Below are 22791 nucleotides of genomic sequence, written 5' to 3'. Positions count from 1 at the left end.
AAGGGGATTTACAATCCGAAAAAGATCCATTGAGTATGAGGTGATGAAACCAGCATTCACAGGGTCAAAACCCAAAAATAGATGATGCTTCTCTTTGAATGTAGACCCCAGCATCATTTAAATAATCAGATAATATATTATACATAAATAATGTTATATTCACATTTTTAAGTTGGAAAATGTAGTATAGTAATATATTAACAGCAAATATATTTTCTTAAACAATAATATTTCATGTAGAACAACATGTTTTTAATAAATAAAACAATGAAAGGGAGAAATCTTGCTTGAATCTGCGGCTAAACTCAGAAGATGTAGTGTTACTAACTTGTGTGTATAGCGCCATCTTGTGCTGATCAGGAGATAAAGCACTGAAGGACTCGGGCGGGAAATGTATTCTCATTAGGTTTGCTCTTGAAAATTTGGCATTAATTTAACTACAAATACATTAGTCTGTTCATTAGCAATTTTTAGATCAACGGTTTTGATTGAAAACTAGAAACCCGACATGATGATGTAGGAAAACAGCTCTCTCGTGCCTGTGGTGGCTCTTAAAAGAGCTTTTGTGCACTGAGTGCAGATTAAAGAGCCACTTCACTTCTTGACTTCTTCGCTGCAGCTTTCTTTGCCGGAGCCTTCTTCACGGGGGTCTTCTTCTTCGCGACCTTTTTAGGGGCAGCCTTCTTGGGAGTAGACTTCGCTGCTGGCTTTTTGGCCGCTTTCTTCACAGGAGTCTTCTTGGCTGCTGGTTTCTTGGCTGCTGGTTTCTTAGCGGCGGTTTTCTTGGCGGCCGTCTTCTTCACTGGTGTTTTCTTAGCTGCTGTTTTCTTTGCGGGGACTTGGCGGCGGGTTTCTTCACTTTAACGGGGGCTTTCTTGCCGGGCTTGGCGGCTGTGGTCTGGGCCTTGGGGAGCTTGAAAGACCCGGATGCGCCGATGCCTTTGTTCTGGACCAGCTTCCGTCGGTCACCAGCTTCTTCACCGCGGTGTTGATGCGCTTGTTGCCTTCTCCAGGTCGATGCCTTGGTGGCCAGCGTCTTTTTGATGGCCGGAAGCGAGGTGCCTTTACGGTCCTTGGCCTCGGTCACGGCGTCGAGGAGGATGAGCTCTGGAGGAGGGAGGGTCCCGGTCGCTCTTTGCCGGGGAGCGGCCTTCTTCTGGGGGCTTTGCCGGGGCTTTCGCCGCGGAACTGCTGGAGTTTCTGCCATGTCTGAGTGTTTCTCTGTCGAGTTTCAGTCTGCTGGGTCAGCTCCGGCGCGAGGGGGGAGTTATATAAAGCCCATGAGAACCGTGGAGAGTCAACCCACAGCCGCTCCGCTGCCCTGCTGAAAATGTGGCGGCAACTTTGTGTTTTCTCTCTGACAATTTGGGGTAAAATGCATAGAAGGGAAACGTTTAAAGAACAAGAGTTGTTGTAGCGGAGAGAAAAACCTTCTCCCCTTCACACTGAGCTCATGTCTGGTGACGAGGACTCGTTTATTTGATTACAGGAGGCTTCAAACCTTTCGGAGAACCGTCGTTTTGGACTACTCGCAGCGAGTTTTCCTCACATTTTGTCTTTAAACATATCTAAAAGTAATGTGAATTACATGTACAGTGATGTGCAAGTAAGCAGAGACGTGTGATGATATAATTAAAGTGAAATCACTGCATTAATGGGTTTTATTTAGTTAAAATGGGGGAGTTTTCAGCGGTGGGAAACACACTGGGTGCTGGGTGTGAGGCTGACAGTTATCCGCTGCATTGATCCTTACCATGATGGATCAACATGATGGCCTCCAACCACAGGTTATTTCTTTTCTCTCTTCTTCTTCTCTTCTGCTGTACACATATACCAATTATTAGAAATACAAAGGAAAGTGGATTGCAAATATGTTGGAAAATATGACACTTAAAGCTTCAGATGATAATGTCGGTCTAAGAGATTCTGATTCTGATACTATCTACTTCTTCAAATAACGGGTTAGGGCAGGATAATCTCATTATTTTAAGAGTTATTATTTTGAGGTTTCATAATGACTTCAACAGCTTCTTTTGGTTTGATTTGACGTGATAGGTCTCCAAACACAGGTTAATATTCTCTTTTCTGTTGTAGCCTACACAACACTGGCTCTGACTGTAACTGGATATTTTGAATACACTGAATGAGGATACATAGGTAAAAGATACTTAACTAGTTAAAATGCTGTAATTCATTGCACTGCTTGGTTAAAAGATGGTTAATTATTTCTTTGAGTTAAAATACTCTAATTGTAGATCTGTATCCATTGTTCTGACCTTTTCACATACAATCATTCAGAAGGTTTGGCACATATTTGGAGATTTCTCTTAAACGTGGAAACCTTGGCGGTCAGGTGTTCACGGTAGACGGTTTTCATGAACCCATTTCAAAAGACAAATGCACCATAAGAGATTTATTTAAAATATTATTTAAGAATTTAAGAACCAGATCACCTGTTGAAACGGGTCACGGTCTGGATTGGGGGGGGGTGATCAGGTGGAGAGGAGGGTGGGGGGGGCAACCCATTAGAATCACCTGGAGATTAGGATTGGGGGGGGATTGGGTCCAGGTCAGGAGAGAAAGGTGATGATGATGATCCGCTCTCCTCTCCTGCTCCTCTTCTGTCTCTTGCCTCCTTTTCTTTCTTCTGTCTTTTAATCCCTCCTTCTCTCTCTTTTCCTGCTCCTTCCTCTCTTCTTGAATCGTTTCTCCATCTCCTCTTTTTCCTTTTTGTCTTTTCAATTCTTCCTTCTCTCGCTTCCTATTTTCCTCCTGTTTTTCCTCTCGCTCCTTGCCTTTTCCTCTCCTTTTTCAGGCTCTGCTCCGCCTCCTTCTCGGCCTTCTCCTCCTCCTTCTCATCCTGGCCTTCTCTTGTCTGTTTTCTGAGCCAGCTCCTGGAGGCCGTAGAGACTGACTGAAGCTCAGAGTTTTGAGCAATGAGGATTTGAATTATTTTCCATTTGGCTCTCTTTCTCAGTCCTCCTCCTCCATCCTTCTGCTCATCTGCTCACCCTCCTGGAGGTCGTGGGTCTGTTGCCGAAGGGCAGAGATGCTCTTGTAGAACTAAAATCATTCTTAATGTGGCTCATATTGTCGACCCACCTTCTCTCTGTTCTCTCTCTCCAGCTGCTGCCGGGTCTGAAAGCTCTCCTCCTTTGCAGCCAGCTCTCGCTCATTTCATCTTTCAGAGCAGTGAGTTTTATTCCCACTTCTGCCTCGCTCTGGATGACCTCCTCCTTCTCCATGAGCTCGGCATTGCTCTCCAAATACTGACCTCTAGAGCCGTGTTTTCCTCCGTTATTTTGTGTATCAGCTCATCCTTTTCCCGGATGACCTGGCTCACCTTTCTCTCACTGTCCTCTGCCAGAGTCGGAGCTTCGCGTCCATGGTGATTAAGTTCTGGCCCTGCATGGCTGAAAGTATTTCATTAAACCTGTTTCCTGGGTCTCTCTGATCTTTTCTTGCTCCTGTTTGAAGACTCCGACGATCCTGTTAAACTCTCCACTCCAGTGAATTTTGGCAGAAAGGGAGATTTTCTTCTCTGCCTCCAGATTTTTTCTAAGAGATTCAAACATTTAATTTTATTCTCCTTTTTGGCATTTTTCCGAATTGTCCTCTCTGACCGTAGAGCAGTCAGGATTTTTAATTTCTCTTCCTCCAAGCCAGCGTTTTGGGAGACCAGCTGGTTGATGAGCTCTTGAGTGTCCCGTTGGTCTTTCTTATGGTCCTTGTGCTGAACTTTCGCCGTCAAAACCATCAAAGGGCTTAAGCATAGAGCCAGAATTGTGTGTGTGTGTGTGCTTTGAAAATGACCAAATGTATATTAATGTTGAGCAGTCCCAAGTCCACTTCTCATTCCTTTTACAGGATAAAAGTCTCTCAGGGTGGAGTCGCTGGTGCTCCACCTGTTGCTGGTTGTAATTTGATATCCATAATGCATGACAAAAATAAAATAACCTGATAAATGCTGGTGCAGCGATGACATTTCTCATCTTTGTCAAGTGTTTAGTAGATTTAAACAAAAGATAAATAGTTAAATCTTGTGAAACTTGGCTCACACTGAGCCCTCAGGCTCCGACTAAAACAAAACCAGTGTCTTCAAGTTGCCGTGTCACGTGACTCATCAGGCTCCTTGTATACATTGGGTACACTGGTCACAGCTACAGATAGTCTACAAGGAGTAAATGTGCTGTAGTGAGTGTTACCAAAAGAAAGGTGTGGTAGGGGTGGGCGGATCGATCTAAATATCGATAGTATCGATGCCAACGCTGGTATTGGTATTTGATCGATACAACTGTAATTGAATCGATATTTTAATTTCGATATCTCTCCTCTACGTTCACTATACTTTGCTTGTGTCTTCCACTTTCCTGAGCAAACGCCGCTTTCACATCTTGGCCCACATTGCTCCTGCTCCTCTGCTGTGATTCGTTGTTGTGTCGTCACGTGACTCACTGACACAACGCGCAGAGGAGCAGGGACTCGCTGTATTCATTCTACAGTGCCTAATAACTAATAATTTTGTGCACTTCAATACATTTATAAAAAAATATTGCCTAAAGAATTGATCATTCATTCACCTCAGAAATAATGAAATGCTCTCCCCTACACAAACGTATTTTTTTAAGTAAACAGTATCGTATTGGTATCGGCAATACAGACCCTATATGTATTTGGTATTGGATCGATACCAAATTTTGCAGTATCGCCCACCACTAAGGTGTGGGCTACATTTATGTAATTTTAATGGGGCTTTTATTGTAGACTACACGTTGACGTAAGACAACCTTAATGTCATTTCTGCAATATGTTCCAGACATCCAGAAGATTCTCTCTGACCCACAGTTGAAGTAGTAAGGTATAACTACACACAATACTCCATTCACTTTAAATATACAGTAACAACGAAGCATAGAAAACGATACATGTCTCCAAGCACACGAGTGAAACATTTCTCTTTAAGGGGAAGTGGGTGGCTCTTAAAAGAGCCGTTGGTTTGGTAGATTACAGCAGCGAGATGGTTTACTTGGAGCTGGTGTACTTGGTGACGGCCTTGGTGCCCTCGGACACGGCGTGCTTGGCCAGCTCCCCGGGCAGCAGCAGCCTCACGGCGGTCTGGATCTCCCTGGAGGTGATGGTGGAGCGCTTGTTGTAGTGCGCCAGACGGGAGGCCTCGCCGGCGATGCGCTCAAAGATGTCGCTCACGAACGAGTTCATGATGCCCATGGCCTTGGAGGAGATACCGGTGTCGGGGTGGACCTGCTTCAGCACCTTGTACACGTAGATGGCGTAGCTCTCCTTCCTGGTCTTTCTCCTCTTCTTGCCGCCCTTAGCGGCGGTCTTGGTCACGGCTTTCTTGGAGCCCTTCTTGGGCGCTTTGACGGTGGCTTCTGCAGGCATCTTCGCGCTGGTTCAGAGTTCCTACAACAGATACCCTAATCCGGTCCGGACGCCTAATTTATGTGCACCTCATGCAAATGAGACTGTGCTGTTACTCGCACAGGATTGGCTGAGTTTGTGACTGAGACTGAGCATGCGCCAACACAAAGTAAGCGTTTTCAGAGTCACAAATTAGAATTTAGAAATATGCCTTCAATAGGCTACATAACAACAAAAAGCAAATACAACAAATTACAAAACTTAGACCCATGAAACAAAACAGTGCTAATGTGCATTTTAAGATAATATGCATCCAGGGCATGGAGTCTTTCATTCACTCTGCCTCCTTTGTTTTCTGTTTTTTTCTGAAGCACGTCATATTTATTCATGTATTAATCTTTAAAAAGAATACCAACCAACACCATCGACCTTACTTATGGTGGTTTTGGGGGAAAGCTAAGCTATGGCGTCGGTTTATCATCCAGACGCTTATTATTAACGGAACATAAGTAAATGTGTCTTGAAATGTTATATAAGTAAACTTTCCAAAATAGAAAGGTTAACACAACACAACTACAGGTGAATGCACAAGGTCACTGTATCAAGACATCAGGGAAGCCTTTTTATTGTGCTGTGTTTCAGGACATCAACAGACTTTAGCCTACGGGATTTTGATGTCAGCCTATTCATCAACTATAGTGTTTTTGACTGGATCCTACTACATCTTAGTATAAATCTTTATCTAGGCTACTTTCTGTTTGTATGAGTGTCAGATATTAAGAAAAACAAAATAGGTCCTAAGCGTGACACTACCCTACAATTGAATAACATTTTAATGTATGGGCCATACAATAACCATATATATTCAGATGTTTTATCGTTTTTTTAATGCTTATGATTCTGAACTGTTTGTTCTTGTGTTTTATGTGTTTAACTGATTTAATGTAAAACACTTTAAATTGCCATATTGCTAAAATGTGCTATACAAATAAAGCGGCCTTGCCTTATTGAGAGGCAAATGAAAATAAAATCCTTGATTTTGTTTACTTACACAGGCTACTATAGAACACTAGGGGGCCTTTTTATTTATTAGATAAGGGATATAAAATGTTGTATTTTAAACACGTTTTATTAAGTCAGGTCGCATCATTTCTAAAATAAAGGACGTGTCTTCAGAAGAAGTGGGTGGCTCTTAAAAGAGCCGTTGGTTTTGTAGTTTCTAGGCTGGTTTTGTAGTTTATCCTCCGAAGCCGTACAGGGTGCGACCCTGCCTCTTCAGGGCGTAGACCACATCCATGGCGGTCACCGTCTTCCTCTTGGCGTGCTCGGTGTAGGTGACGGCGTCCCGGATCACGTTCTCCAGGAAGACCTTCAGCACCCCGCGGGTCTCCTCGTAGATCAGACCGGAGATCCGCTTCACTCCGCCGCGGCGAGCCAGACGGCGGATGGCGGGTTTGGTGATTCCCTGGATGTTATCACGGAGAACTTTACGGTGACGCTTAGCGCCTCCTTTACCGAGTCCTTTGCCTCCCTTGCCCCTTCCGCTCATTGTGAGATCAGTAGATGTTGGATCGTTAGAAACGAATGAGTTGAGGGTCTGCAGGCCGCCTGCTTTTACATCTTATCTGCGGACGTAAGGGAAGACAGATGGCGCCAACGTTCGTGGGCGGGGCCAAACCCAGCAGCCCCGCCCACATTATGTTTCAAAACGTAACCGTTCTTTTCTTTTGATGATTATGTTTCCATGTGTTTGTTTTATCCTTCGTGTCTTCCTGCCTCTAGAGTAGTTTTCTACTTCTGAGGTTCAGAGTGAAGCTTTACAGTCTCATGTACCTGACTTTTGTTTAACATTTATTATAATAACATTAAGTTCTTAAATTAGTGGACCTAAATTATGATAACTCATGGTAAATAACAAATAAGTTTCTTTAACAGTTTTATGTGTTGCAGGTATTTTCTAAAATCAAGCTTTATTGTTCTTAACTTTAGTTCACAGCTACCTGACGTTTTCAGTCTAGTTTCAGGATAAAGTCTTTACATCCCCTTTGGAATACAGTTCTAGTATTTTTTTTAATGTTTAAATATATAGGCTATTATAAAAATATTTTTTTCTGGAAATATGTTTAGTCAGTCATTTAGTCAGTAATGACCATCATTATGAGTTTCTGAATTAAGATAGATATGTATTGATCCCACAAAATGGGAAATTATAGTGTTACAGCAGCAAAATCAGTCACACAGAACAGAATATAAATATAAATGAAACACTAGGATAGAATACACATACAATATCCATGAAATCATATTAGGAATACAATGAAAGAACAAATATTTTAATATATACATGATGGGCAAACAAAATGTGCAACTGCCTAAATAGTCTAAAATGAATATAAACCAATTGTGCAAGTTGCACTTAGTGTGTGTTAGTGTCTGAAAGTCTTATCTACACCCAGTGATGACGTGTTAAAGAGTGTTATTGCCTGTGGTAGGAATGATCTCCTGTAGCGGTCCGTGCAACAACGAAGCTGCTCCTCTGTTGGACCAGGGGGGGTGGAGAGGGTGGTCGGGGCCATGTTAGATAACGGTGAAAACATGACTCTGAACTGGACTTCCAGTCTGTGGTGTATAAGGAGAACAGAAAAGAAGACAGCACAGCCTCATGTAGGCCCTTCCTGACCTTGGTTTAACATTACACATCCCCCACTCAGTTTTCCCAACAAGCTCTTGCAAGAGCACCCCAGAATCTTAAAAGAGCATTTCCCTTTTTGTGATATTAACATCAAATCAACAATCACCCTCATTTTCATACAGCAGGCCCTATCTAATGCTGTTATGTATTTCATCCCATCTTTAACAATTACCCAGTTCATTTTACAGTTAACCTACACAAGTAGGCTATAACAAATCTGAGCATTTGTTGCAATGTTTATTTGAAGGCCTAGCATTGACCGTTGTTTTGGACTGCCTTTATCTGATATTACTGAAACTTCTGTTTGTCATTGTTGACTTCCAATTAACTATTGATTTATTATTTAAGCCTTTGAAATATTTATCATGCAATAATAGGAGGCGTTCTTTAGAGAAACTGGGTGGCTCTTAGAGTCTTTGTATTGTTGGTCTCAACTGTAGTGTAGCCCACAGTATATTCTTCCATATGTGCCACACATACAGAGGAAGTAATGATTCCCTGTGGCCCACAGTGAGAGTAGACATGTACAAATAATAAAATGAAAGATTTAACATATTAACCCCACTGCAGGTGTACAGCACGAACAACGAACAAAGGATAGAAAGTGTATATTAAACGAAATTGTGTATACTAGCACATGAGTGAAACATTTCTCTTTAAGGGGAAGTGGGTGGCTCTTAAAAGAGCCGTTGGTTTGGTAGATTACAGCAGCGAGATGGTTTACTTGGAGCTGGTGTACTTGGTGACGGCCTTGGTGCCCTCGGACACGGCGTGCTTGGCCAGCTCCCCGGGCAGCAGCAGCCTCACGGCGGTCTGGATCTCCCTGGAGGTGATGGTGGAGCGCTTGTTGTAGTGCGCCAGACGGGAGGCCTCGCCGGCGATGCGCTCAAAGATGTCGCTCACGAACGAGTTCATGATGCCCATGGCCTTGGAGGAGATGCCGGTGTCGGGGTGGACCTGTTTCAGCACCTTGTACACGTAGATGGCGTAGCTCTCCTTCCTGGTCTTTCTCTTCTTCTTGCCGGTCTTGCTAACGGCCTTGGAGACGGCTTTCTTGGAGCCCTTCTTGGGCGCTTTGACGCTGGGTTCTGGCATGATGCGTTCTGGAAGTTTCGCTAATCGAATGTAGTGACGCGCCACCGAACGTTCAATTTGTATCAACTCGATGTAAATGTAACTGTGCTGTTGCTCGCACAGGAGTGGTTGTCTTCTGAGCACGGGACTGAGCATGCGCAGCAGATGTAGCCGTTCCTCTGAGCAGATTAGTTTACTTAAGAGATCAAAGCAAAGTGATGTGTATTGTGATTATGATTGACTGCATTAAGAGAAATATCACTACAACATTAACAAAACTATGAAGAATGTATACTTTTAAATTATGTACTACACTACAACCTGTCTTGTTAATAACTTTAATAAAACTCTTTGATAGACAGCCATGGAAACTAATAAAAAGTAATATTATAGCAAAAAGTTAAATGTAAGATAATATAAATTAATTTACACGTTGTTTGGCTAATGTTTCGATGAACAGTGATGAAAGTTGCCCCCCCCCCCCCCAAATGCTGCAGTGTTCACATATGTTCACAATATGTTTGTATTATAATTTTCTTGTGGTTATCCTTTATTTTATGACTATCATAGTTCCATAGCGTTGTATTTAAAATAAAAGGTGAATAATTGACCAATAAGTTATAGACATCTATAAATAATTGTGCATATTTAGTTGTAATTTTAAAAGATATTAAAATAAGTCAACTTTAGTATTTGCTGGTCTTTATTCAAACGTCACTCTTACCAATGGATCTTTGAAATGGGACAATCCCAGTTGGGCTCCTAAAATCAAGTTAGATGGTTACTCTAACGGACTGAGCTACCCATGGCGATAGGCCATGTCATATATGAAAATGTAATAATCATATGAAACAGAGCTCTTTATCAAGAATGTGTGGGTGGCTCTTAAAAGAGCCGTTGTTGGTTTGGTTGGAGCCGGTCCCGGGGTCTACTTCTTGGCGGGCTTCTCGGTCTTCTTGGGCAGCAGGACGGCCTGGATGTTGGGCAGCACGCCGCCCTGAGCGATGGTCACTCCGCCGAGCAGCTTGTTGAGCTCCTCGTCGTTGCGGACCGCCAGCTGCAGGTGGCGGGGGATGATCCGGGTCTTCTTGTTGTCGCGGGCAGCGTTTCCGGCCAGCTCCAGGATCTCAGCGGTCAGGTACTCCAGCACAGCCGCCAGGTAGACGGGGGCGCCGGCTCCCACGCGCTGAGCGTAGTTTCCCTTACGGAGCAGCCTGTGAACACGGCCGACCGGGAACTGGAGCCCGGCACGGGAGGAGCGGGTCTTCGCCTTAGCTCTGGCCTTTCCTCCGGTTTTTCCCCGTCCAGACATTTTTCTTGTTTCTAGTGGGCTCGAGTACGAGATAACGTAGATGTTCTCCTAAGTATCGACTCAGAGAAGTATTGTACCGACGGCTGAAACCCTCCTTTTTATGTCCGCGGAGCGCGGGAGTCGGTCGTTTCCAGCCTGACCAACCAGAAAAGAGGCTTCCAGCAGAGCAGCAGAGGGCGGCCCGCGCTGACATTTTTGGCGGACTTTTTGAAAGGTTTGTCCGCCAATAAGCGACGGAGATCCGGGCGGTGGGTCGCTCCTTGAGGCGGTGCTAAGCTCCAGAGGAGCCCCTAGCCAATCAGGAGCCGCCGAGCCGGAGGTCTAAAGCAGCTACACAATATCTCACATCCGGTCCCACACTTTAAGAGTCGCGGGTCTCATCTTTTCATTTCATTTTACATTTCTTCTGAACCTAGAAAGAGGACGCAATGGCAAGAACCAAGCAGACCGCCCGTAAGTCCACCGGAGGCAAAGCCCCCAGGAAGCAGCTGGCCACCAAGGCAGCCCGGAAGAGCGCCCCGGCCACCGGCGGCGTGAAGAAGCCTCACCGTTACAGGCCCGGTACCGTGGCTCTGAGGGAGATCCGTCGCTACCAGAAGTCCACGGAGCTGCTGATCCGCAAGCTGCCCTTCCAGCGCCTGGTGAGAGAGATCGCTCAGGACTTCAAGACCGACCTGCGCTTCCAGAGCTCCGCCGTCATGGCTCTGCAGGAGGCCAGCGAGGCCTACCTGGTCGGCCTGTTCGAGGACACCAACCTGTGCGCCATCCACGCCAAGAGGGTCACCATCATGCCCAAAGACATCCAGCTGGCCCGGCGCATCCGCGGAGAGAGGGCTTAGACTGGCTGCTGCTCCACACACACCACAAAGGCTCTTTTAAGAGCCACCTCACTCCAAACTACAGGGCTAATTCCTTTTAACTCATTTTTCACATAAATAATAATCAATATTTTTAAATAAAATAGTGTTCTATCTACAATGTAAATAATCCGTTATGCTACGTCTTATAAATCAGAAAAACGTATTTTCCTATAAATTGCTTCTCTCAAATCTTCCACTATCCCTATTCTACAAATGAAAGCTTATTACAGTTTTGGTTACCAAGCAGTTGAAAAAAGGATGGCAAGACAACTGTGTAGATGTGTTAAAATTTCATTAAAATATTGAACTCAATAGTAAGCAAAGTAGCATACTGACTGAAACGGTTGATAAAGCTAAAAGAAGCCAAATTATTACATTAATTGCATATAATATGCATTCAATTCAAGTTTTTACATTGAATATCTTTTAGAATTAAACTATGGACACTTATATTACTAATTAAAATAGATAGAGTAAGTATCACTAATTTGTCATATTTTAATAAATTAGGTGATTATATTAAATTATATTGGCTGAACATGACCATAACATGACTGTTAGTCTCATAACATTAATACTAAAATAATAGGTCCAAATTGGAATACTTACCAAAACTTAATTAAAGAACACAAAACATCAACAAAATCCATAAAGTCAGTCCTGTCACTCATCACATTATGATACAAAAACTGAGTGTTTAAGTAATTATTAATGAATGAATCTTTTTGAATGTGTACACGAAGGTTGGGGGACATATCCACTATTGCACATTTGTAAAAATGTGGGATGTAAAGTAAGTACGTTATACTGTGCTTACCATCCACTACATCAACCACATAGTCACTTATATTTCTTATAGGAGTTACAAAACCATGTCAGATACAATCAGGAACATGTGATCAATAAGAAAATGCTATTCATTTCAAAGACAGTCTTTAGAAAACCTTTCTGACATTCAGAAATTTATCTTTGACAGAGCCTGACATTTTAGGGCATGAAATGCTGTTAAACATTTATTTTATTTCAGGCACAAAACCGGCTGAGATGGCACAATATGTGATTCTCATAGTTTAACATGTCCTTCATATGACTTAATGTTCAGATAAAAAAAAATAAAAAATTTCATCAAAGATTTTTAGAAGTGGTTATGTACCTTTCTGGTAGAATGTATAACCAATTGAATCAAGAAAACGTAATTGCAGTGGGGAAACTACAGCTATTTTATTGTGAATATATTATATATAATATGAATTATGCATCAACAGTAAGACTCTAGACCATAGAAACAGCATGAGATTCATTGTATTTACAGAAGATGCTCCAGACTGCTTAATTCTCAGCACCACCCCAGTGTTTCCTTCAAATAGACACTCTAAATCAACCTTGGATTACCACTTTACTTTACCACCCTTGTGTTGTCCTCGGGTCAAATTGACCTGTTGTCCTATATCAATGTTCTTTTTAATCCCCCAAAATAACACAATTTATTCCACACATTTTATTCTTATTCTTATTCAATTTGATAGCATTTGAAGTGTTTTTGAAATAGTATTGAGTAAAAGTTGACATATTCCAGTCTGTGATTATCCATCAACATCTATTCATTTAATTTTAGTCAAAATAATTCCTAATTTCTGCTTTTCTAACTCAAACATTAGGTATACATTTTTTATTGACCATAAATCCCAAAAATAACGGTAAAACTGAAGTTAAAAGTGTTGAATCCGTCAAACATGGGGGGAAAAAAGCTTCAAAAGTAATGAAAAAGGGACAAAAACATAAGAAAAAGTGTCAACAAAAGTGTTGGTTTTCAATTCCGACAGGAAGGAAACACAAGGGTTTTAACTCACTTAATCAACTCAACACTTTTGTTGATGCTTTTTATCGATGTTTTTAACTTTTTCATACTTTTTTGTCCCATTTTTACACCTTAGACACTTTTTTAAACACTTTTGATGCTTTTTTTTGACGTTTTCAACACTACATAACACTAACTCATTAACTTTAGTTTTACAGTTATTTTTGGAATTTATTGTGCTCATTAACCTCATTGATAGGAAATTATACCTACTGTTTGAGTTAGAAAAGCAGAAATTAGGAATTATTTAGAAAAAAATTAAATGAAAGTATGTTGATGGATTGTCACAGACTGGAATATGTCAACTTTTACTCAATACTATTTCAAAACCACTTCAGTGTTATTTTATTTTAAATGCTATAATTGACTAAGACGTCCCAAAATTAATGAAAGTAGAGATTTGTACGTGCCAAAGAGCGTTGTGTGGAATCAATCATGTTATTTTGGGGAATTGAAAAGAACATTGATATAGGAAAACATGAGGACAACATGAGGGTTAAACAGGTCACTGTGTCTTTAGTGCGTGTTTGTCGCCCCCTGCCGCCGGTGCATGGTACTGCGGTCTTTGTCTGACCCGCCTTCCTCGCTTCAGTCTTCACTTCCTGGTGTTTTCAAACTGGATGTCAAAAGCGGCTGCCGAGCGGTTTGTCAAACCGGTCCAAAGTTGTCGAGACACGGGAGGAGGATGAACTCAAAGACGAGGATACTGCAGCCGTGTGAAGTCTGTACGCCGTGTGAACCTCGTGTGACAAAATGATAAAGAGACGCTACGCTTTCAGCGGCTAACGGAACGCTGCTGTAACAGGGACGGGCCAGCCGCTCCGCTAGCTGCTGCTGCTAGCCACTTAGCATCGTTAGTTAGCATCGAGTGTCAGTTTCAAACGAGTCAAGTTGGGACTTCAGATACGACTCAAGAGGACTCTTTGTGAGTGTCCAGAAGAAGACGATATGGAGAACAAGGACAAAGTACAGATGAGGAACCATCCTCGCAGGTAACGTTATGCTAATGATGAAAACCCATCGATCATAAATCATTGATTGTGTGTGTCTGGTCTGACGTTAGCTTGTGGTGACATAGATGGAAACGTAGTAACTTATCCAGGTAACGTTAGCTTGTGACTAATTTAGATAACGTTGTATAACCGACTCATGTATTGGCCCTTTGAAGGTATTTTTAAGAAGTAATGGGTGGGCTATAATCTGTCAGATATAACAGTTATTAATAAAATCAAGTCATTTTGAGGCAGAAACCTTTCAAACACCAGCTAGGAGCTGCGATCACGTTTTGACAAGTGTAAAATTGCAAGTTATGGGTTGTATCGCCCCTTTAAAATCGATTTCAACTGGTAAAAAAGTATTTGGTGGGCTTTAATCGTTCAGATATAAGAGTCATGAATGAAATCAAGTCATTATGTGGCAAAAACAAGCTTTCAGTTACCTGTAGAAGCTGCAGTCACTGATTGGAAAGTGAAAATAATGAATTATGATCTAGGCCTGGGGCACAAGCAATCCCTTTTGACCGGCATCAGAAGTTAAACTGAAACGTTAAAAACAGGCTGAAATGATTTGGAGGGGAGTTGTAGTACTGCTGTTGTGTGAAGTAAAGTTTTTTTCAAAATGCATCATAATCATTATTTTGTTTAAAATCTGCAAAGTAACTAAAGCTTCAAAATATAAATGTAGAAGAGTAAGAAGTGCAATATTTGCCCCCAAAATGTAGTAAACTAAAAGTATAAAGCACCATAAAATGGACACACTCAAACTAAAGTACCAGTACCTCATAATCAGACAAGTTTAAAGTACTAGAGACCCAGACTTGAGTAAAAGTGCAAGTGCAAAAAGTATAAGAAATCATAAAAAGGTATTAAACCCGTTGAAAATATGTACTGAAGTAAAAGTGGAAGTAGCAGAAAAAATATACATATACATAGAGTACATATACAGTCTTTTTGTCCTTAAGTTCAGTAGTGAAGTAGTTCTATTTTATTACTATACATCTCTGCTCATAATTGTACTGAAGCAGTTAAACGTACTTAGTTACAGTGCATCACTTTTATGTGGCTTCTGAAGCTAAGGTTGGGGCTATAAAATCATTTTCTTCCTAAGATATCTGCTCTATTCTCTACTTGTAATCATATACTGGACAGAAGTAGGGATGACTAGATTAAACCCCTCGTATTGAGTCAGTATGTGTTGTGGTTTATCACTGTGAAGCCATGCTGATCCAACTTAATGCCCTAACTCTATTTGCTAATCTTGAATCTTTAGCTGCTTTAATCTCTTTAGCTTCAACAAAACCACATCAGAGCAGATTGAGGTGAAGTAATACATTTTGATCGGGGTTTGTGTTGGGTTACAGACTCTGGGTTTGACAGAAAGCCTCTGGCTTGTCAGGTGGAGTCGGGTCATTGCGACAGCCGTAGTGTGCCTCAGATCGCGCACTTCTGTACTTACACTAGCTATTTGAGTACATAGTGCGGCCAATTGCAGTGCACTTGTAGTACCCGGATGGTGCAGCTTGAATGGTGCACGGTTTGAGACACACTAGTACTGTTGTGGGGCATCAGAGTCCACCGCTCTTCTTGTGGTTGACAGATGATCAGAATCAGAATCAGCTTTATTCGCCAGGTATGAGGACACATACGAGGAATTTGTCTTTGGAGCATCGTTACTCACACTGTGCTTACACATACATATCAACCAAAACAGAAATATACACACTAATATATACACAATATATACATACTCTAAACAGAAACAATATAGAGGCATGAGTGCAATGAAGAGATCAATACAATTATTTAAATGTGCGTAGTGCAAGGGTACTGGGATAAAATAGTATTATGTTATTATATTACAATATGAACAGTATGAACATATGAACAGTTCTGAAAATGATGCCACTGCAAAGAGATCAAGGGGAAGCAGCTTTGTTTATACAGCCCATTACAGCAACAAGGCAATTTAAAGTGCTTTACATAAAACATTAAAGAGCAGTTAAAGCTGATATCAAACCGCAAAAATAGACTAAGACAGGTATAGAATATGAGTTACAGTACCGTGTAAAAAAAAAAAAAAAAAAGTAAAGTTATTAGATTATTATTTTCTTTCTTTTTTAAATGCAGAGTCAAAACAGAAACGTCTTCCTGAAGGAGGTTGTGTTGTGCCGCTACGCATGGGTTGCTGCCCATCTATTTTTAATGTACTAAGATTTCTAGATGAAATAGCCATTTAAATAAAATCCTTAAAAAATGCTAGACGAGTGCCTCGGACCTCTTTTTTTTCTCTTTCGAGAAAAGTCTTCAGCCTTGATTTAAAAGAACAGAGAGCTGCAGTGGACCTCCAGTTTTTCTGGGCGTTTGTTCCAGAAATGTGGAGCATAAAAACTGAACGTTGCTTCTCTATTATTTAGTTTGGACTCTGAGATTGCCTGTGTCCGGTCTGCTTTCTGTCCCCAGAGGTCTGGGTGGTTCGTTATGTAGCAGCAGATCAGAAATAAACCATTCACTACTTTAGAAGCTAACAGTTCTGTTTTGACAATGGCTGGACAATATAAGGATTTTATATCAATATCATGATCTGTGACTAGATATCGTCTTAGATTTTGGAACTTGTAATATGACATAAGTGGTGTCTTTACTGGTTTTACAACTGCATCACAGTAGAGTGTTGTCATTTTCTGAACCTGCCAGACTGTTCCAGCTGTTCTGTTATTTGCCTTTACCCATTTAATGATTATATCTACATTACTGATGATTATTTATCACCGACCTCAATGTGGTAATACTTTGGGAAAGCAATAATTGTCAACCCTACAATATCTTTGCTTTATCGATATGGAGGTATTTGGTCAAACATATCGTGATATTTGATTTTCTCCATATCGCCCGGCACTATTTGACATCAATTATTTGACAGCCAGGAACCCCTTGTTTCTTTACCCAAGTTCAGATGCTTTGGTTTAAAATCATGAAACGGCTGAATTGATCAGATGAAGAATAGCTAATGTCCCAGTGTGCATGCATGGAGCGTGTCCGTTTGTGTGTGAGTCAGTTAGCTGTCATGTCTGTGCACCACCGCTCCCTAGAGTCATCATATAGAGTCAACTCAGCGAACAACAACTCTAATTTGGATGTTTAATGCAGGAGGAGAAGGGTATATTAGAGCTGGCCCCTCTGAGTCGATTAGTTGACTAACGTTTGGTCTGCGATGACTAAGATTTCTTTAGTCATTAGTCATGTTTTATGCTTTTTCACGAATGACTCCTTTCAGAAAGTCAGGTGAATCTCTCTGGTAAGTAGTAGGGTTGGGTACCTTTCGCATCTGAACCAATACTAGTCCTGATACCGGTACCTGAAATTCGGTTCCTGAACGTAGCGACACTTTTTTCGGTACTTCCCTCTGTAATTACAAAAAAATTCACTTGTAAAAATTAATCCAAACTTATTTACCTAAAACATTGTTATTTATCTCGAATATTTTACACTGACAGAAATTTAAACAAAACTAAAACCCCTCCCTCTTTCCTCCCACACCCGTCCCTAAAACCAATTAAATTTAATAATAATTAATTTCTTACTCACTGTAACTTTTATTCTTGTTTTTGTATATTATTCTATTTTAGCCTGTTTTAATTTCATCATGACATTTTTAATTGCTCTTTAACGTTTCATGTAAAGCTCTTTGAATTGCCTTGTTGCTGAAAGGTGATGCAGAAATAAAGTCCCCTTGCCTGTCAGTCAGGCCCAAGGGCATAGGAACCAGCGTTGTGCCTGCTCGTCTCAGAGGAAGTGTAACATCAACAGGACCGCTTTCGCCACGCCGTTAATATCTGTCACAGTGAAAGGTGTCTGCGGAAGTTTTGAAAAAACTGTAACCACACTGTAAACTACTGCATCGGGTGTCTCACTGTGACTCAGCAAAATGCAGAGCCGACGTGTGTGTGGTGTGTGTGGTTTGTGTGTGTGTGTGTGTGTGGGTGTGTGGTGTGTGGTGGTGTGTGTGTGTGGGTGTGTGGTGTGTGTGTGTGTGTGTGTGTGTGTGTGGTGTGTGTGTGTGTGTGTGTGTGTGTGTGTGTGGTGTGTGGTGGTTGTGTGTGTGTGTGACCTCTCCATCATATGCAGAGGACACAGATACCACAGGTACCAACATTTGGCCCGTTGGATGTTACCTGAACAATAACGGTAGTAGTATGACGTGATTTGGTCGTTACCGGAAAGTACAGAGTCGGTACCATCCGTACTAGGTAAAAGATTTAAAGTGGTGCTTTTTTCATGATTCTTTGTGGAGAAGCTCAGTCCTAGCATGAACACAGTATATTGTCTTCCAAATCCTGTCAGGTGGTTGTTTAAATGTGTCAATTCCTGAGGGTTTTCCACCAAAAATCCCTCTAATTCTGGTTAACGCTGAAGCAGCTCAAGCCCAAACACCAAAACATTTGCTGATTGCAGCTTTTCAGATGTGAAGATTTGCTGCTTTTCTTGCTGCATATGATACCAAACTAAGTATTTAGGTCTACCTTGATGTGATTTTTTTTTTTTTTTTTAAATATGGATTAGACAAAAGAAGCTGTGTGGCTCAGTTGTCTGCATTTTAGACACAAAAGGTAAATGATGACTCAAACAATGACTGCCAGTGTCAATCGTTGATGAACACGACCTATTGGGGTTCCCCTCAGTAGAGCTGGTGCAAGATTTACACACAAATTAAAATTGTAGATGATGAAACTAAAACAGACTTGAGACTTCAGGTAGGACATACCATATGTGTCAGAAATCTATATACAAATCACACACAAAAAAGAAAATGAAACAAACTTACTCATCCTCAACTATACAGTTTACAATTATCTCATAAAGCCTTTAATTCAATGTGACAAGAAAGTCAATAAAAGACTTTCACTATTGTTCAGTTTGGTCGATGTGTGATTGACAAGAGGGAAGTGAGGAGTTCCTATTCTGTCCATTTATCAGGAGGATGTTGGTGAAACACACAGCGTGTCTTCTTCATCATGTCACTCACTCATCCAGTATTTCCTCTTTAAGCCAATGTGGAGTTTTTAGATAATTTAAGCCCCTATTATAGGCAGGTTTTTGAAAAACTGAATTATTTTGTTTTTATTACATTTTTTAATGGATCAAAATTTTAATTGGTTGCCTTCATTTTAAAGTTTATAAGTACGTCACTGATTCATGTATCATGACAGAAGAATACAGTGGGGTTCGAAAGTTTGGGCCCCCCAGTTAAAAAATTGTATTAATGTGCATAAAGAAGCCAAGAAAGGATGGAAAAATCTGCAAAAAGCATCAAATTACAGATTAGACATTTGTATAATATGTCACAAAAAGTTAGACTTTATTTCCATCATTTACACTTTCAAAATAACAGAAAACAAAAAGATGGCGTCTGTATTAGAAACTGTGCTATGAATGTACAAGTCAGATCAGTCCAAATGTCACAGGAGTAACGCAGAAGTCCTTTTGAAAAAGAAACTTGGAGCATTTTAAATTTAGTAATGTAAAGATTTGGTGCGTCCAGTAGTTTCAGCCGCAGACACACACACATGCATTCAGTGAAGTTCAGAGTCCACTTGAAGTGCAAATTATGGGCTGTTGCTACGGGAGATTAGCATTGCAATGCTCGGCGCTCTGTTTCGTCTGTGGTTTGTGGCCTGAAGTCGACGCAGCTCGGCGCATGTGGCTGCGCTGGCCCAAGTTTCCAGTCTGCTCTGAGGTTTTAATGAACGGAAGTCAAAGACGGAGGAGACACCAGCTCTGATATCAGCCGACCTCTTGCCAAACTAAAGTGATTGGTTGCAGTTTGATGACACTTTTGAAAAGATGTTGCATTTATTTAACTTATACAGTTAAACAGATCTATGACATTTCCCTTAATACTTATCCTGTTGCACCTTTTTTTCCCCAATTCAGAACACTAGACAAATTAAGAGTTTAATTGCAAAAAGTAATGTCCAAAATATGTTTTTCTCAGTCATATTATTTTGGGAATCGCCAGGAGCCAAAATCGAACGTATGACCGAAATTTGAATAATTGCACGGCCCCAACACTACTTGACAGTAAGGCTGGGCAATAATTCAATAATTATCATTTATCATCTTTTAATGGGAACTTGATGAAGTTATAATATGCAATATCGTGATATACAATTACGATTTTTTTAAATTGATAATAACAAGCATGGTCTAACTCAATTTTCTCAAAAAACCTGTTGTGAAACATTTTGAGGGAATATCATTTGAAGAATTGCAGATTTGTTTTAACCTCACATTATTATTTGTGCATGCAACATATTTATTTTTTTCTCTATAATTTTACTTGAAAGTGTTTAACACGTAATTGATTAGTATTTGTCTCAAATCTCCATTGTTAAAAAAAAAAAAGGTGTGTGTCAAAAGCACCAATTGTCAACCCTACAATATCAACATCAATGTACTATATTTGGTCAATATTATTGTGAAATATTATCTGATTTTCTCCATATTGCCCAGCTCTGCTTGACAGACCAAAAGCATTGGGTGCAGTTTGATGACAGCTGTGTAAAAATGCATCTCCGTCTACGACTGCTTCGCATCTAGAGCTGCAAAAATAAGCCGTTCATTGATTGGTTGTCAGCTGCTAAATGACTCGCCAACTATTTGGACGTTTTATAGACCAAACAACTAGCCAATCAATAGACTAAACAATCAACACACACATGATAAGCGATTTGCAAAGCGCAGAGCAGGTGTTCGTCATCAAGAGTGGCAAGGAAGCTATTTCCCGTTGCTAGGTAACAACATGCTGTTATTTCATTGGTTGCGGTTTCGAAACGTCAGCAGCAACTAGAGCGTAAAGTGGCAGTTTCTGCGCGATGTGCGACACCAGGTATAGCGCAAGCGCATAGTTGTGCGCCACCGCCCTCGCCCACAGGAAACCAATGGAACGGCCGGCACAGAGCGGGTTTTGCCGCCTATCGGGTGGAGGCGGCTTTAGGTTAGATTTAACAAAGATTAAAACGTACGAAAGCACCAAAAGGCTTCTGAACAGAAATCCTACAGTGTGAGAGTGGAGCAGCAGTTTGTTGTTGGGTCTTACGTTTCTTCTTCTGTCTTCCTGTAGTCATCCTAATAATGTCCTGTCACAGGCTGGAACGTGTTGATCTATTTTTGTTTGTATGCAGAGATTATTTTTATCTTGTGTTGTGTCTTCATCAAACATCCGAAGGAGTGTTTTTGGTTCTGCTCACACTCCAGGAGAGAGGCGTAAGGCTTTGGGGGGGGTGGGGGTGTGGGGTGGTAGCAGCTCAGTCTGTAGGAGTTGGGTCGGGAACCGTAGGGTTTCTGGTTCAAGTCCCAGTAGTGACCAAAGTACAGAGTGTGGATTGGTAGCTGGAGAGATGCAAGTTGACCTCTTGAGCAAGGCACTGTACCTCCCCCAACCACTCAGGGCACTGGCCCGGCACTGGTAATTTCCCCACTGGGGATCAATAAACAGTATAAATTATTTGTATTATTATTATTAAATTACACCCAAAAGGACAATCAGCCTTATTTAAATTGGCACATTTAAAACCAGAGTAGCTGGGGATGATACGGACCGTTTAATTCCTATTTTACTGCCCTAAAATGTTGCCATTTAACCCTCATGTTGTCCTCGGGTCAAATTTGACCCGCTTTCAGTTTTTTTTTATCACAAAAAATGGGCCTTTAAAATAAGCGCAGAAAATGTCAACATTATAAATATAAAATAACATTAAAAAAAAGCACCTACAACATTGAAAAAGTGACATAAATGTGTGAAAAAGCGATGATAGTGTTTCAGGGTTGACAGGAAGACAACACAAGGGTTAAAGCTTTATATGTTTGTTTCTATGTCATGCTGGCTGAAAATAGAAACCAAATGAACCATTTACTTGCATCCTTTCTGCAGATTCTTCAGTCCCTGTTTAGACTGTGAACTCTCTGTATCTGTGAATATTGATTTATTTTGTGTTCAAAGTGTTCAAAACGCTCGCTCTCAGATACGCAGACGGGGGAAGGTAAAAATGAGAGGCGTCTAAGAAGAAGAGCTGAAACTGTCAGTCGATCAGTCGTTTTAGCTGATTAATTGATTATTTAGGCCAGTTTTAAGGCAAACTCTCACCTGTGAGGATTTGCTGCTTTGCCATAGTTGCAAACTGATTTTTGGGGGGTTTTGTGTGGTTAGGCAGACCAACCAAGATTAATGGATTAATTGTCAACTAATAAATTCTTCAACTGTTTTGATAATCGATTAAATCGGTTTGAATCATCTTTTATAAGGGAAAAATAGAGGAGAAATCCTGATTCCTGCATGTTAAATGGGAATATTTTCTATTTTGACATTGAACTACGTGTCTGTTTCTGTCCTTCCAGACAGCTGAAGAAGCTGAGCGAGGACAGCCTCACCAAGCAGCCGGAGGAAGTCTTCGATGTCCTGGAGAAGCTGGGCGAAGGGTGAGTCCTCTCAGACGGCGGGCGACCGCCTGCGTTTCCACATTTCTGTCAGTTTGTCTGTAGATAAGTGGCATCTCTTTCCCTCTCCGTCTTGTTTCTTCTCTCTCTTTGTTTGCCCTACAGCTCCTCCCTTCTCTGGCGCT

At 41.2% G+C, this 22791-nt stretch overlaps 5 protein-coding genes and 1 pseudogene across 5 annotated transcripts; 1 reads left to right on the top strand and 5 right to left on the bottom strand.

Moving 5' to 3' along the window:
• Positions 1-581: 581 nt before the first annotated feature.
• LOC116674901 (histone H1-like) lies at positions 582-1207 on the bottom strand (annotated as a pseudogene).
• A 3764-nt stretch (positions 1208-4971) lies between these two features.
• Positions 4972-5417, bottom strand: LOC116674899 (histone H2B 1/2). Its single transcript, XM_032507088.1, has one exon. The coding sequence runs from the start codon at positions 5398-5400 to the stop codon at positions 5023-5025; it is 378 nt and encodes a 125-aa protein (XP_032362979.1). The 5' UTR covers positions 5401-5417; the 3' UTR covers positions 4972-5022.
• A 1166-nt stretch (positions 5418-6583) lies between these two features.
• LOC116674896 (histone H4) lies at positions 6584-6976 on the bottom strand. Its single transcript, XM_032507084.1, has one exon. The coding sequence runs from the start codon at positions 6926-6928 to the stop codon at positions 6617-6619; it is 312 nt and encodes a 103-aa protein (XP_032362975.1). The 5' UTR covers positions 6929-6976; the 3' UTR covers positions 6584-6616.
• A 1764-nt stretch (positions 6977-8740) lies between these two features.
• Positions 8741-9235, bottom strand: LOC116674900 (histone H2B 1/2-like). The gene has a single exon (XM_032507089.1). It carries the CDS (start codon positions 9164-9166, stop codon positions 8792-8794), a length of 375 nt encoding a protein of 124 aa, XP_032362980.1. The 5' UTR covers positions 9167-9235; the 3' UTR covers positions 8741-8791.
• Positions 9236-10019: 784 nt separating this feature from the next.
• Positions 10020-10495, bottom strand: LOC116674898 (histone H2A). The gene has a single exon (XM_032507086.1). The coding sequence runs from the start codon at positions 10455-10457 to the stop codon at positions 10074-10076; it is 384 nt and encodes a 127-aa protein (XP_032362977.1). The 5' UTR covers positions 10458-10495; the 3' UTR covers positions 10020-10073.
• Positions 10496-10877: 382 nt separating this feature from the next.
• Positions 10878-11344, top strand: LOC116674897 (histone H3). The gene has a single exon (XM_032507085.1). The coding sequence runs from the start codon at positions 10886-10888 to the stop codon at positions 11294-11296; it is 411 nt and encodes a 136-aa protein (XP_032362976.1). The 5' UTR covers positions 10878-10885; the 3' UTR covers positions 11297-11344.
• Positions 11345-22791: the final 11447 nt, after the last annotated feature.

Source organism: Etheostoma spectabile, unplaced genomic scaffold (assembly GCF_008692095.1).
Source record: "Etheostoma spectabile isolate EspeVRDwgs_2016 unplaced genomic scaffold, UIUC_Espe_1.0 scaffold00001273, whole genome shotgun sequence".
Lineage (NCBI taxonomy): Eukaryota > Metazoa > Chordata > Actinopteri > Perciformes > Percidae > Etheostoma > Etheostoma spectabile.
Note: the sequence above shows the minus strand (reverse complement) of the source record. Positions and strands in the feature narration are given on the sequence as shown.